The sequence below is a fragment of the Gobio gobio genome, assembly GCF_949357685.1.
Source record: "Gobio gobio genome assembly, chromosome: 15".
In the NCBI taxonomy this organism is placed as follows: Eukaryota; Metazoa; Chordata; class Actinopteri; order Cypriniformes; family Gobionidae; genus Gobio; species Gobio gobio.
Window position 1 is genome coordinate 5,266,613 of NC_137108.1, and position 12,996 is coordinate 5,279,608.

General features: G+C 37.6%; 1 protein-coding gene across 1 annotated transcript in view; it reads left to right on the forward strand.

Moving 5' to 3' along the window:
- Positions 1-12,996, forward strand: part of ascc3 (activating signal cointegrator 1 complex subunit 3) — a 352,716-nt gene that overhangs the window by 273,389 nt on the left and 66,331 nt on the right. Inside the window, exons 31-34 of the mRNA XM_079836136.1 lie at positions 9,295-9,432; positions 11,860-11,980; positions 12,057-12,189; positions 12,674-12,799. Of these exons, the coding sequence (XP_079692262.1) occupies positions 9,295-9,432; positions 11,860-11,980; positions 12,057-12,189; positions 12,674-12,799 (518 nt within the window). The remainder of the gene's footprint in view (positions 1-9,294; positions 9,433-11,859; positions 11,981-12,056; positions 12,190-12,673; positions 12,800-12,996) is intronic.

Genomic DNA, 12,996 nt, shown 5'->3' on the forward strand with positions numbered 1-12,996 from the left:
GTTCAAGAGCAAAAGAGAACTCGATGTGAGCAGGAAACTGACGCGAGTCTATCTATGCGTCGAGTGTGTGTGTGTGTGTCCCTTGATTAGCTGACATGAGACGCATCCACACAGGACACACACACACACACACACACACACACAGGACATTGGCATACAGCGCGTTCGCTTGTGTCTTGTCACGCTTGGAAGCATTTACATGAATAAGAGCGTGATGATCATGTAACGCTAAGCAAAAATGGATATAAAAACGGACGCTGCGTTATTTGCGTTAAATATTTTAATTGTGTTAAGCTGAAAAAATGAATCGCCCGCGTTAACGCGTTAATTTGCCCAGCCCTAAAAATAATGCATTGACAAAAAAAAGGAAATTTACTTCTGATACTTAAGTACTTTTAAAAGCGAGTACTTCTGTACTTTTACTTAAGTAAAAATAGTTTCTAACAACTTTCACTTGTAACGGAGTAATATTTGACCAGTAGTACTTTTACTTTCACTCGAGTAATGGAGTTGTGTACTTTGTCCACCTCTGCTAATATGAGCCTATAGGCGGTGCACAACGAGCGTACACTCTGATTATTACACACACAGGGAGGTGCAGCACACACACACACACACACACACACACTCATTTAAATATTAAAAATAAAAGGATTCCTCTCTGGAGAAGCGTTCAGTCTTTCCTCCATGTGAATCCGCCATGGTGTGAGCACAACTGGCTTTTAAAGGGAATGGGAGATGAGAACGCCTGCGCCCGGCACGCCGACCATTTTTTCCGTCGTCAAACTAGCAAAAGTGGATTCGGACTCGCCCTAAGAGCATCTGCGCCACACACTTCAGACCATGTGCTCAGATCGGTGAAATAGGGCCCATTGTTTTTGTTGTGAAAGGGACTTTACAGGTGCAAAATAAAGAATAGAATTTGTAATAAAAATCACGCAAGAAAACTCAGCATAATGCAAAAAGTAGCAACATTACTTTCCATAAAAAGTAACTAAGTAACACGCAATGTAAATGTGCAGTGTATATGTAGGGAATAATTGACTCCGGGCCGTTGAATTATTAGAAAAATAATCCACACCTGAGGTGGTAATGCGGCCACGACGTAAAGCGGACTCAATTATTACACATCTCATCCCAATCCTCTGCTGCTAATTCCAAAACATCTTTTTAGAGCCAGTAACCAGGGTTTCCGCGGGGTCTTAAAAAGTCTAAAAAAAGTCTAGAATTTCAAAATCAAAATTGTAGGCCTTAAAAAGTCTTAAATTCGCTAAAGTGTTCTGTTCTAGGTCTTAAATCATTTTAAACAGGTCTTAATTTTCCTCTGTCCATGTAACGCTACATCTAATGCTCATTGAAATCCTGCAACACTTTAGAATGTTTAATTAGTCCAAATATAATTTGTTGTAATACGACTACAAATGAGACCAACATGCAGCTTATATTGCAGCCAATCAGCTTTGGTGTTATTGGAGTCTCTCTCTGATTGTACCACAGACACATAGAACTGATTTTATTCTTCAGCTTATAGTCCTCCAGTTTTTCGTGTTTCTGCGATTACTAAATATAATGAAAAATCAACATGCATTTTTTTAGATCCTGCATTATTTGTAAACCAAAATAAACAAGATTTAGTTTTTTATTATTTTGTCATGTGTGGCTGTTGTGCATCTTACAGAATATGGTAAATGTGGTGTCCTAATTATGAAAAAAATGCAAATGTCTGGAAATTACCACCACAAAATCATTCAAGTCAGTTTGATCTCAAATATCACAAAAAAAGTTGCAAAATCCTGGTGGAATTGAGTTATGAGGAATTGTTCAATTTGAATAAATTAATTTACTTTGCAAGTAAATTTGTGACTGCATTTCCTTTTATAGGTCTTAAATTTCATTCATAATGGTCTTAAAAAGGTCTCAAAAAGTCTTACATTTGACTTGGTGAAACCTGCAGAAACCCTGAGTAACGGAGGCTTGACCCACTGATATCAGACTAATGCAGTTATTGATGCAGTTATTAGAGAGAGAGAGATTAAGGGTGTGTGTGTTACCTGAGTCGGTCTCAACAGTGTTCGACAGCAGCGTCTCTACTTAAAGCTGTAAGTTTAACTGCTTCAAGGACAGCGCTGTTGTTAGCTCTCTAGTGACAAATGTCAAGTTGTTAAACTATTTTACTGATAAAATTGTCAGCGCAGTGCTGACAACACATTTCTGCAAGAGTGTGTGTGTGTGTGTTTGAGTGGGTGAGAGAGCGGGAGAAAGAGAGTATGTGCTTTTTCATAATAAATAAATAGCCAAGGCAAGTTTATTTGTATAGCACATTTCATACACAGTGGCAATTTAAAGTGCTTTACACAGAAATTAAATTAAAATATTCGTAAGTGAATTAAAAAAGTTATAATAGGAATGAAAATAAATAAAAAATAAAGATGAAATGCCCTATCTGGGGTGGAAGAAAATGGAGAGTCAGGTTTACTTTAAAAATATTTGTCAGGTAAAACATCATAAAAATACATAGTTAAACATCATTTTGTAGCAAAAACATGGAAATCATTTGTATCCTATTTATCCTATTGTTTACTATGATGATTTGCTTGGTCAGTGTTGCTGTGGGGTTTGGTTATTTTGCTGTTGTCACCTGTATAGACAACAACTTAAATCTTTTGGCGGAGTGATATGGAACTGTAATGCGGTCAAAAACCTGCCGGGAACTATTTTCGCCATGCGTTTCCCTGAAAATAATTGCACACCTTAGAACATTCGTCAACCAATCAGATACAAGCATTCATCAGCCCCGTAGTATAAGATAACTTAAATATCCTCGTCATCTCACTAACACACCAGTGGGCGGGGCCAAAGTTGCAATAATGAAATGGCTTGGTTTCAATAAAGGTTTTTGGACTAACAATGAAGTTCTGAATCTTACAGGATATTCTTATAGTATGATGACCTCTTATGTGTCAAAAGGAGATTTCTCAATTCATGACCCCTTTAGTAATAAAATCAAAAATAACTTGAGAAGAGCTAGCTTCAAACAATGACTGCCACACCATTTGAATAGAAAAGCTGCATCGTTCAGGCACGCAGATGTTTCTCATAGATGGCGAAGGTTATTCACAATGGTGAATTCACAATCTTGTTTGCAATTTGCAGCCCCTTTGCCTCGCTACTGCTGTTACTTTCTCTCCTGTCGTGTGTTCCCTCGTCTCAAGCGGCTCAGTATCTGTTTAACGGTGATTACAGTACGGCTCAGCGCAGCTTCTGCTGCAAAAGCCTGTGTCATCTCTCATTAAATTCCTCTTTCCGTTCCACTGCATGCCTTCAGATCATTTCAAGATGTGAACAAACAGCTTTTTCTGCTCGCCGTCGCAGATGTGTGCTAATATTTTCAAAGCACTCGATTAGAGAGCGAGTCAGGGAAAAAAAGGAATGGTTTTCTCATCCCAATCACAACGTAATCACATAAAAATTGCAGCCTTACGGAGGTGATAATTTCTTTAATGGTGTACGCATGATACACACACACTCAAACGTTACAGAGAGCGGAAATACATCTTCAGTCTCATGTCAGCAAACTGTGCAGAGGTCACCGTTGGCCGATTATGACCTCAGATTGGTTCCATTCGGACTGCAGGTCACTTATCATTAATAAATATAAACACAGCAGTTTTTGTGTTCTCCTCTCAGAGAAATCCCTCATGGAATGGTGCAGTCACAATGGGTTTTCAAATCATAATCATATAAAACAATGCATTGTTTCAGTGAATGCACAGCAGACAGAACGCAGGAGCTGGTCTAAATCTGCCTGTCCAGTTGCTCACTTATAATGCAGAACAGAACATCACCACTGAAGTCAATGGAGAAAAAGTCACATTTTTCTGCAAAAAAAGCTCGTTTTTTTTCTTTTACGAAGTATTCTACATTGCACTCTACTTATTTATGGAGCCCCTAAAGGGACCTTTGCAAAAATCCAAAAATGTACAGACTTGTGCGTGTTCACGAGCAGTGTTAATTTTGACAGAAAATTTTTATTTAGTTTTAGTCATATTTTAGTCACCTGAATTGTTTTTAGTTTTAGTCGACTAAATCTACAGTAGGTTTAGTCTCCTAAAATCTAATGAGTTTAGTTCAATTGTAATTCATTAAGCATTTAAGCTTCACATAACCGACGGTCACTTGAACTGACATTTTGACATCATTTTGTTTTTGACATGAAACACGAAAGAGACTTCTATATAGTTTTTATAACTTTGTATTTCTGTTTTAGTCAGTAGGCCATATCAGGTTAAGCTAAAGCTTCAAATAAGTTTGTTTTTTAAAAATTCAGTTAACATTTATTTAATTTCAAGTAATGAAGTTTTTTTTATGGTTTCAGTGAACTATTATAACCTGATACTTTATTGAATATGTGTCAAATACTGATCTTTCCTCCTGACTATGAATTAAATGGGAATTAAATGAAATATAGTTTATTGTGTAACCAAAAACGAATATATAATGCGTGACTTTTAATTATAAACAAGCTCGAAACACACATTGACTCTTATTTTGAAATGTCTGCGCCTCTATTACAGTTGTAGGAGCTCATTCAAGTTCAGGAGATAAAATATGCGTTGCTACAACCGTCTAAAACATATTACTATATAAACATTGTAAAGTAAACATTGTCATTATTCATCCGCATTAGTTCATAAACACTTGCCTGGCATAAATGTGTGTTATTGATTGATTGAGCCGCTCTGGAGCTGGATTGGGGATGAGCCGTGTTTTCCAGCGGTTAGATCAGTTCAGATCAAATGAGCTCATCTGTGACACAGATCATCAGTTCTGACTGGATTCTTCCCTAATCCACCCTCACTAACATTCTCCTCTCGTTTTTATTTGTTGACGAAAATCACAGTTGATTTTCCTCACAGTTTTTGTCATCCAACACTAGTTTTTATTTAGTTATCGTCTCGTTTTCGTCAGTGAAAAAAGGTCGTTGACTAAAATTATGACAAATTATTTGTCAACGAAATTAACACTGTTCACGAGAAACTATTGCGTGCACACAGGAATGTTACAATTTCCATTTGATGTATACGGTCTATAACATATTTCCTTTGTGCGTCACTGCCATTTTACTATGAAAGAAACGAGAATACGATTTGCATGAATTAATAAAGGTCTATTTGCTCTAAATTTTGCTTCCGCTATGGCAGTGTACCTCAAATTTCACGGTCTTATGTCCACTTTTAAAGCATTCTCTGCCGTGAATGTGCTGATGCTGCAATACGACTGTGTGCATTGTCCTAATTGCCAAATTCAAGGGTCCATAATAAAGGGCTGATACAGTAATAAGTGCTCATAATGTGGCTTTGATTAGGGCAGTGCGTCATATTTCAAGACCTTATGTATTTAACGAATTTAACTCCGCAAAAGAGAAACCGCACTGTGAAATGGGGCTCAGTTTGCATTGGATGTTGTGCATTGTGGTTCATGAAAAAACATTGGTACAGTAAAAAATTATAAAAATGTGAATTTTGTTAGGGCAGTATATTTATATTGTCCCATATAAAAGTTATTGGAACAGTAAAATGTACTAAAATATCATATTTCACAAGCTCAAAATCTTTTGTCTGATTTAACGCATCCTTACAGGTGGCGGAGAAATGCATATTCATTCAAATCTAACAGCGCTTATTGCGAGCAGAACCATAGAGACTTGAGGACTTTAGATATGAAGGGAGGCTCACACTTTAAATGACAAAGAATAAAGCTGGATTCACCCTCTTACTAGACGAACTGCTCTAGCGAAATTTAAAATTTGAGCACTTTTCATCAGCCCAATGAATGCACACAGCAGTATTGCACCATTAGCCCATTTCACAGCCGTCACAGACAATGTTTTAAAGGGGTCCTATTATGTCCCTGATGTCCCCAGAGTGTGTGTGAAGTTTTAGCTCAAAATACCCCACAGATCATTTTTAATAGCATGTTAAATTTGTTACTTTTTGAGAGTGAGCAAAAACTGTTTTTGTGTGTCCCTTTAAATGCAAATGAGCTTCTGCTCCCGGCCCCCTTATAAAAAGAAGGCGGAGCTTCAAGAGCTCATGCTAGCAGCTGAAAGTGTCTGAAACTGTTCAGGCTTTTATGTTCAAACCGGAGTCGGACAATGATGGAGAAATGTGCTAGACTACAACAGCTCTTCCTCTTCTCAACATGGCCTCACGTGTTCTCTGGGGCGGGGCTTATGTACATTTCAGGGTTAGTGAAGGGTTAGTAAATTTCCCGGGAGGAAGCTTGTTGTAGTCTCTACCAGCCGTTTGTTGTAGTCCTTAAAAAGCCATTTCTGTAGAAGAAAATATCTCCCTTTGCTTTGAACTTTGAGCGTCATAACTTTGCAGATGTTGTTTATGCTCAAACAGCGACAATACACACTCACTAAAGTAAAAAAAGTCAAATCATAATCAACCACCCCTTTAAAAAAGACATGAGGCTGTGATATTAGAGGTAGCCTATACTGCCCTAACGAAAGCAATAGCAAATAGATCCTTATTCATTCATGTGCATCCATACTCTCGTTTTCTTCATAGTAAAATGACAGTGATGCACAAATAAAATAGGTTATGCATAAACTGGAAATCGTAACTGTGTACAATTCTGTGCTCACATGAAAAGTTTCTGATGATTTTTCACTTGCCCCTTCAAAAAATCCACATGTCCCGGACAAACGTAAATGTTAATGTTCCAATCAATGATCCAGGCAGCGCGTTCTCGTCTCCCTCCTTCATTTTACAGCTCAGGGTCAAAGTCCAATACAAAATGAATTCATCTGCGTTATTTTTTTTGACGCGTTGTTTTTCCTCAGATTAATTAATCGAAATGAACGGACAAACAGACAAGCGTTAATGTCGAGCCCTGGACTGTTATTTTGACAGCCCTAATTCTTATATATATATATTAGGGCTGTCAAAAGATTAATCGCGATTAATCGCATCCAAAATAAAAGTTTGTGTCTACATAATATATGTGTGTGTACTCTGTTAATTATTATTTATATATAAAAACACACACAAGCATGTATATATTTAAGAAATATTTGCATGTATATACATTTATATAATCTATAATATATATAAATATAAATGTTTTATATATAAAAATAATATTTTTTTCTTAAATATATACATACTTGTGTGTGTTTTTATATATAAATAATAATTAACAGAGTACACACACATATATTATGTAAACACAAACTTTTATTTTGGATGCGATTAATCGCGATTAATCTTTTGATAGCCCTAATATATATATATATAAGAATATACGTTTTTTACAGTATAAAAACATAACGTCAACATGAAGATAGTAAACATGAGTGTGAATGCATGTGTGTGTAAAGAGCTTAGTTAAGATTCTTTGAAAAAATTTCTTTTTGTGTTCTTTTGATAAAAGAGCTTTGGAACAGTGTTGATGGTGGGTAAATAAAGCATGATTTTCATCTGTAGATGTCCTGATCCTGGCCTGTGCGGTTCATGTGCTGATAGCTCCAGCATCCTGGCTGTGTGTTCAGTGATATACGGGGCGTCCCGCTGTGAGACTGCACTGAAGCGTGTAGCGGCCAGAGTCCCGCTGTGTGACTGACAGCCGGCTGCTGCTAGCCGTCCATCTCACACTTCCCAACTTCCCTACATTTGTTTCCACTGCTCCCTGTCCTAACATCTCCATCTCTCTCTTTTTATGAATAAAGTGCATGGTGTGTGTGTGTGTGTGTGTGTGTGTGTGTGTGTGTGTGTGTGTGTGTGTGTGTGTGTGTGTGTGTGTGTGTGTGTGTGTGTGTGTGTGTGTGTGTGTGTGTGTGTGTGTGTGTGTGTGTGTGTGTGTGTGTGTGTGTGTGTGTGTGTGTGTGTGTGTGTGTGTGAGAGCATGTTTTTGTGAAATATAAGGAAACAAATGTGTATAATGACATGGGTATTACAAAAAGAGGGTGAAATATGAGGACGTTCCCCATGTCCTCACTTTTCAAAATGCTTATAAATCACACAGAACAAGTTTTTTTTCACAGAAAGTGAACTGCACAGTCTCCTGTGAGGGCTAGGTTTAGGGACAGGGGCAGTGTGTGTGTGTGTGTGTGTGTGTGTGATGGGTAGGTGCAGGGGCAGTGTGTGTGTGTGTGTGTGTGTGTGTGATGGGTAGGTTTAGGGGCAGGGGCAGTGTGTGTGTGTGTGATGGGTAGGTTTAGGGGCAGGGGCAGTGTAAGGGGATAGAAAATACGGTTTGTACGGTATAAAAACCATTACGCCTATGGAATGTCCTCACATTTCACAAAAACAAACCTGTGTGTGTGTGTGTGTGTGTGTGTGTGTGTGTGTGTGTGTGTGTGTGTGTGTGTGTGTGTGTGTGTGTGTGTGTGTGTGTGTGTGTGTGTGTGTGTGTGTGTGTGTGTGTGTGTGTGTGTGTGTGTGTGTGTGTGTGTGTGTGTGTGTGTGTGTGTGTGTGTGTGTGTGTGTGTGTGTGTGTGTGTGTGTGTGTGTGTGTGTACATGGCACACATTATCAAATAAGCAACATTCATTTGCATTGATATATTAGTACATAAACACATTTCAATGCATATGTATATATTGAATAAAGCATTTATTGAGAATTTAAAACTTGCAGTGATGCTATTTCGCATTTCAGTGGAATATAAATTTAAGATGATTTATTGTTAAATTGTGTGGTTTTTTTCTGTATGCATTATTAATTTTCCTTTGCTCCAATCTTAAAATGTCTTAAATATGATTTTAAAGGAACACGGCACTTTTTTTCCCTGTCTCCCCTACAGTTAAACCGTTGAGTTTTACCGTTTTTGGATCCGTTCAGCCGATCTCCGGGTCTAGCGGTAGCACTTTTAGCATAGCTTAGCATAGATCAGTGAATCTGATTAGACCGTTAGCATCTCGCTCAAAAATGACCAAAGAGTTTCGATATTTTTTCTATTTAAAACTCGACTCTTCTGTAGTTACATCGTGTACTAAGACTGACGGAAAGTGAAAAGTTGTGACGATGTAACTACAGAAGAGTCGAGTTTTAAATTGGAAAAATAACTAAACTCTTTGGTAATTTTTGAGCGAGATGCTCTAATCAGATTCAATGATCTATGCTAAGCTATGCTAAAAGTGCTACGGCCAGATCGGCTGAATGGGTTCAAAAACGGTAAAACTCAACAGTTTAACTCTAGAGGAGCTATTTTCATAGGGTTCATAGGTAGTGCCACAAGGGTTTCTGATATATGTGTGTGTGTGTGTGTGTGTGTGTGTGTTGTTAGATGACCGATATCATTGCCACTACGAGAGAGTCAAACCTGAAGCTGACCCTGGCGTTTGGGATCGGGATGCATCACGCTGGGCTTCACGAGCGGGACAGGAAGACGGTGGAAGAGCTCTTCGTCAACTGTAAGATCCAGGTGAGTTTCACCAACAGATGAACCTTTTCCACGCGGGTTTGGAATAAATCGAATGTAGGAACTGGGTTAGGGTAAATACCTGTGAGCGGAGTCATTAATGTACTGATTTATGAGTGATGAATTGATTTATTGGAGCGAATCCAAATAAAACGTCGTTCTTAGTGCAGCTTGCGGTTCTCATGGGCTTATGGCTGTAAAAACATTAATGGTTATGTTGATATAATGCAAATGTGATATTTCACACATCAATATGGCAGCGGTGCGGAACAGTTTAGCATGTGAAACACATCTGAAGTTCAGTTAATAAAGACATTCCACAGATATTTCAGTCTCTAATGCTCACCAAGGCTGCATTTATTTGATCAAAAATACAGAAAAATCTGTCATATTGTGAAATATTATTACAATGTAAAAGAGCTGATTTATATGTGAATATATATAGTAAAATGTAATGTATTCCTGTGATCAAAGCTGAAGTTATCATCATTACTCCAGTCTTCAGTGTCACATGATCCTTCAGAAATCATTTTCATTGGAGGATTTGATGTTCAAGAAACATTTATGATTATTATAAATGCTGAAAACAGTTGTGCTGCACAATTTTTTTTATTTTCAGGATTCTTTCATTAACATTAAGTTCAAAAGAACAGCAATTATTTTAAAATAGAAAGCTTTTGTATTGTTGGTGCTTAAAAATCGTGAAATGTCAAATGACTTAAATATCTTAAAACCTATAATAAATCTTAATTATCAGAGGTTTTAAATTTGGGGACGGAATAACAGAAATAACCGTAATCGCAATGGTGTGATTATTAAAGGTCCCCCGGCATGAAAATCTCATTTTATGAGGTTTTTTAACATTAATATGTGTTCCCCTAGCCTAGCCCTAGCCAGAGGGCTAATATCAGTATAGAAAAAATGCCTTTTATTTCTAAATTATGACTTTTTTTGATGTAAAAATCATACTAACAATATAAGTTCACCTCAGGAAACATTATAAAATGATAGAAAAATGCCATGCCATGGGACCTTTAAACGTCAAAAGGTGATGAGGAAGGAAAGAATATTTACATCATTTTACACATTGATTCAATATATAGATTTGACTAGTATAGGCACACATGGCTTATTTAAACACATTATCAAATAAGCAACATTCATTTGCATTGATATATTAGTACATAAACACACTTCAATGCATATGTATATATTGAATAAAGCATTTATTGAGAATTTAAAACTTGCAGTGATGCTATTTCGCATTTCAGTGGAATATCAATTTAAGATGATTTATTGTTAAATTGTGTGGGTTTGTTCTGTATGCATTATTAATTTTTCTTTGCTCCAATCTTAAAATGTCTTAAATAGGATTTTAAAGGAACACGGCACTTTTTTTCCCTGTCTCCTCTAGAGTTAAACAGTTGAGTTTTACCATTTTTGGATCCGTTCAGCCGATCTCCGGGTCTAGCGGTAGCACTTTTAGCATAGCTTAGCATAGATCAGTGAATCTGATTAGACCGTTAGCATCTCGCTCAAAAATGACCAAAGATTTTTGGTATTTTTCCAATTTAAAACTCAACTTCTGTAGTTACATCGTGTTCTAAGACTGACGGAAAATGAAAAGTTGTGACGATCTTACTACAGAAGAGTCGAGTTTTAAATAGGAAAAATATTGAAACTCTTTGGTCATTTTTGAGCGAGATGCTAACGGTCTAATCAGATTCAATGATCTATGCTAAAAGTGCTACGGCCAGACCCGGAGATCGGCTGAACGGATTCAAAAACGGTAAAACTCAACTCTAGAGGTGCTGCAAAATGAGCCTATTTTCAAGAAAAGTGGCGTGTTCCTTTAAAAACATAAGTCTTTAGTGTCACTTCTTTATTTTACCAGGAATAATCCCATTTAGATGTACATCTCTTCGATCATGGAGTCCTGGCCACAATGCCAGCAGACCAAACGTTTCACATAAACAGATTTCAAACACATAAAACCAGAAATATAAGAAGTCTTATCCAGCAGTCATATTACATAAAACATGCATGCGTTTCCTTCAGCTCGGACTACAAAAGTCTTCGAAAAATATTAAAGATGGGCGTTTTTCTAACATCATAATACTTTGCATTTCTTCTGATTAATTTAATGCACCCTTGCTGAAGTAAATGATTAATTTCTTTCAAAAATACAAAAATCGTACTGTCCTTAATTTTTTTTTTTACTGTATTTGTGGTCACGAAATCTGATCGCAAGTGCTCACACTTCATCACCAGCTCTCAATGGCAATCTGTCGTTCCTGTGCTAATATAAGGCGGACATTTTCAGCTCTCCCCAAAAACACATGGCTTATACAAGAGAAAAACAGCATCTGTAGTGCTCTGATTTGCTGCAGTAAGACTTCACCCTATGCCTTTCCTCGGCTTCTGTCTCAGGTGTTAATAGCCACGAGCACACTGGCATGGGGCGTCAACTTCCCTGCCCACCTGGTGGTGGTGAAGGGCACAGAATACTATGACGGAAAGACCCACCGCTACGTGGATTACCCCATAACAGGTAACATCTGTTTTTACATGTGTGTGTGTTTCCCCAGACCGTCCAATGTCATTGATCTCTATCATTTCCATTCCAGATGTTCTTCAGATGATGGGTCGAGCAGGACGGCCGCAGTTCGATGACCAGGGCAAGGCTGTTATCCTCGTGCATGACATCAAGAAGGACTTCTATAAGAAGTTCCTGTACGAGCCCTTCCCTGTGGAGTCCAGGTGTGTGTGAAGCAACACATCAACTGCTGGTGTTAGAATGATACATGTTAAATGATCTCATTATTAAACCCTGTTTAAAGGAATCACATGCAAATCAATGAGACAAAAACACAAGTTGTTGCTATCGCTAGTAAACTGGTCCACCATGTGAGAACGGCATGAAAAGTTGATACTAAGTCATATATAATATCATGCTAAAGAAATTGACATAAGTCATAATTATGACAAAAACTATTTACATAAGTCTTATACTCCATCATTATGAGAAGTCAAAATTATGAGATAAAATGAAAAAAATAGATTATAGTCACAAAAAAATTTACATAGTCGAGATACACAAGTCATATACTAATATACCAATATTATAAAATACTAATACTGATATACTAATAACATAACAGTTGAAATTGAGATAATTTGTATAATAAATAAAGCAACACTGTTGGGTGTTAGTGCTGATGGCGTCTTTCCTGTGTTTCTTCAGTCTTCTGAGCGTGCTCTCCGACCACCTGAACGCAGAAATCGCAGCAGGAACGGTCACCTCAAAGCAGGACGCCATGGACTACATCACCTGGACATACTTCTTCCGCAGGCTGGTCATGAACCCCAGGTACTGAGTGTGCATCGCCACCGCTTATGAGTCTCATCAGGGACGGCTTACGGCTGAAAGACTCAGGGCCCTTTCACACACCCTTAGACAAGTTAGATGCACTTTTATGATGGACGGATGCACTTTTATGATGGATAGATGCACTTTTATGATGGACAGATGCACTTTTATGATGGATAGATGCACTTTTATGATGG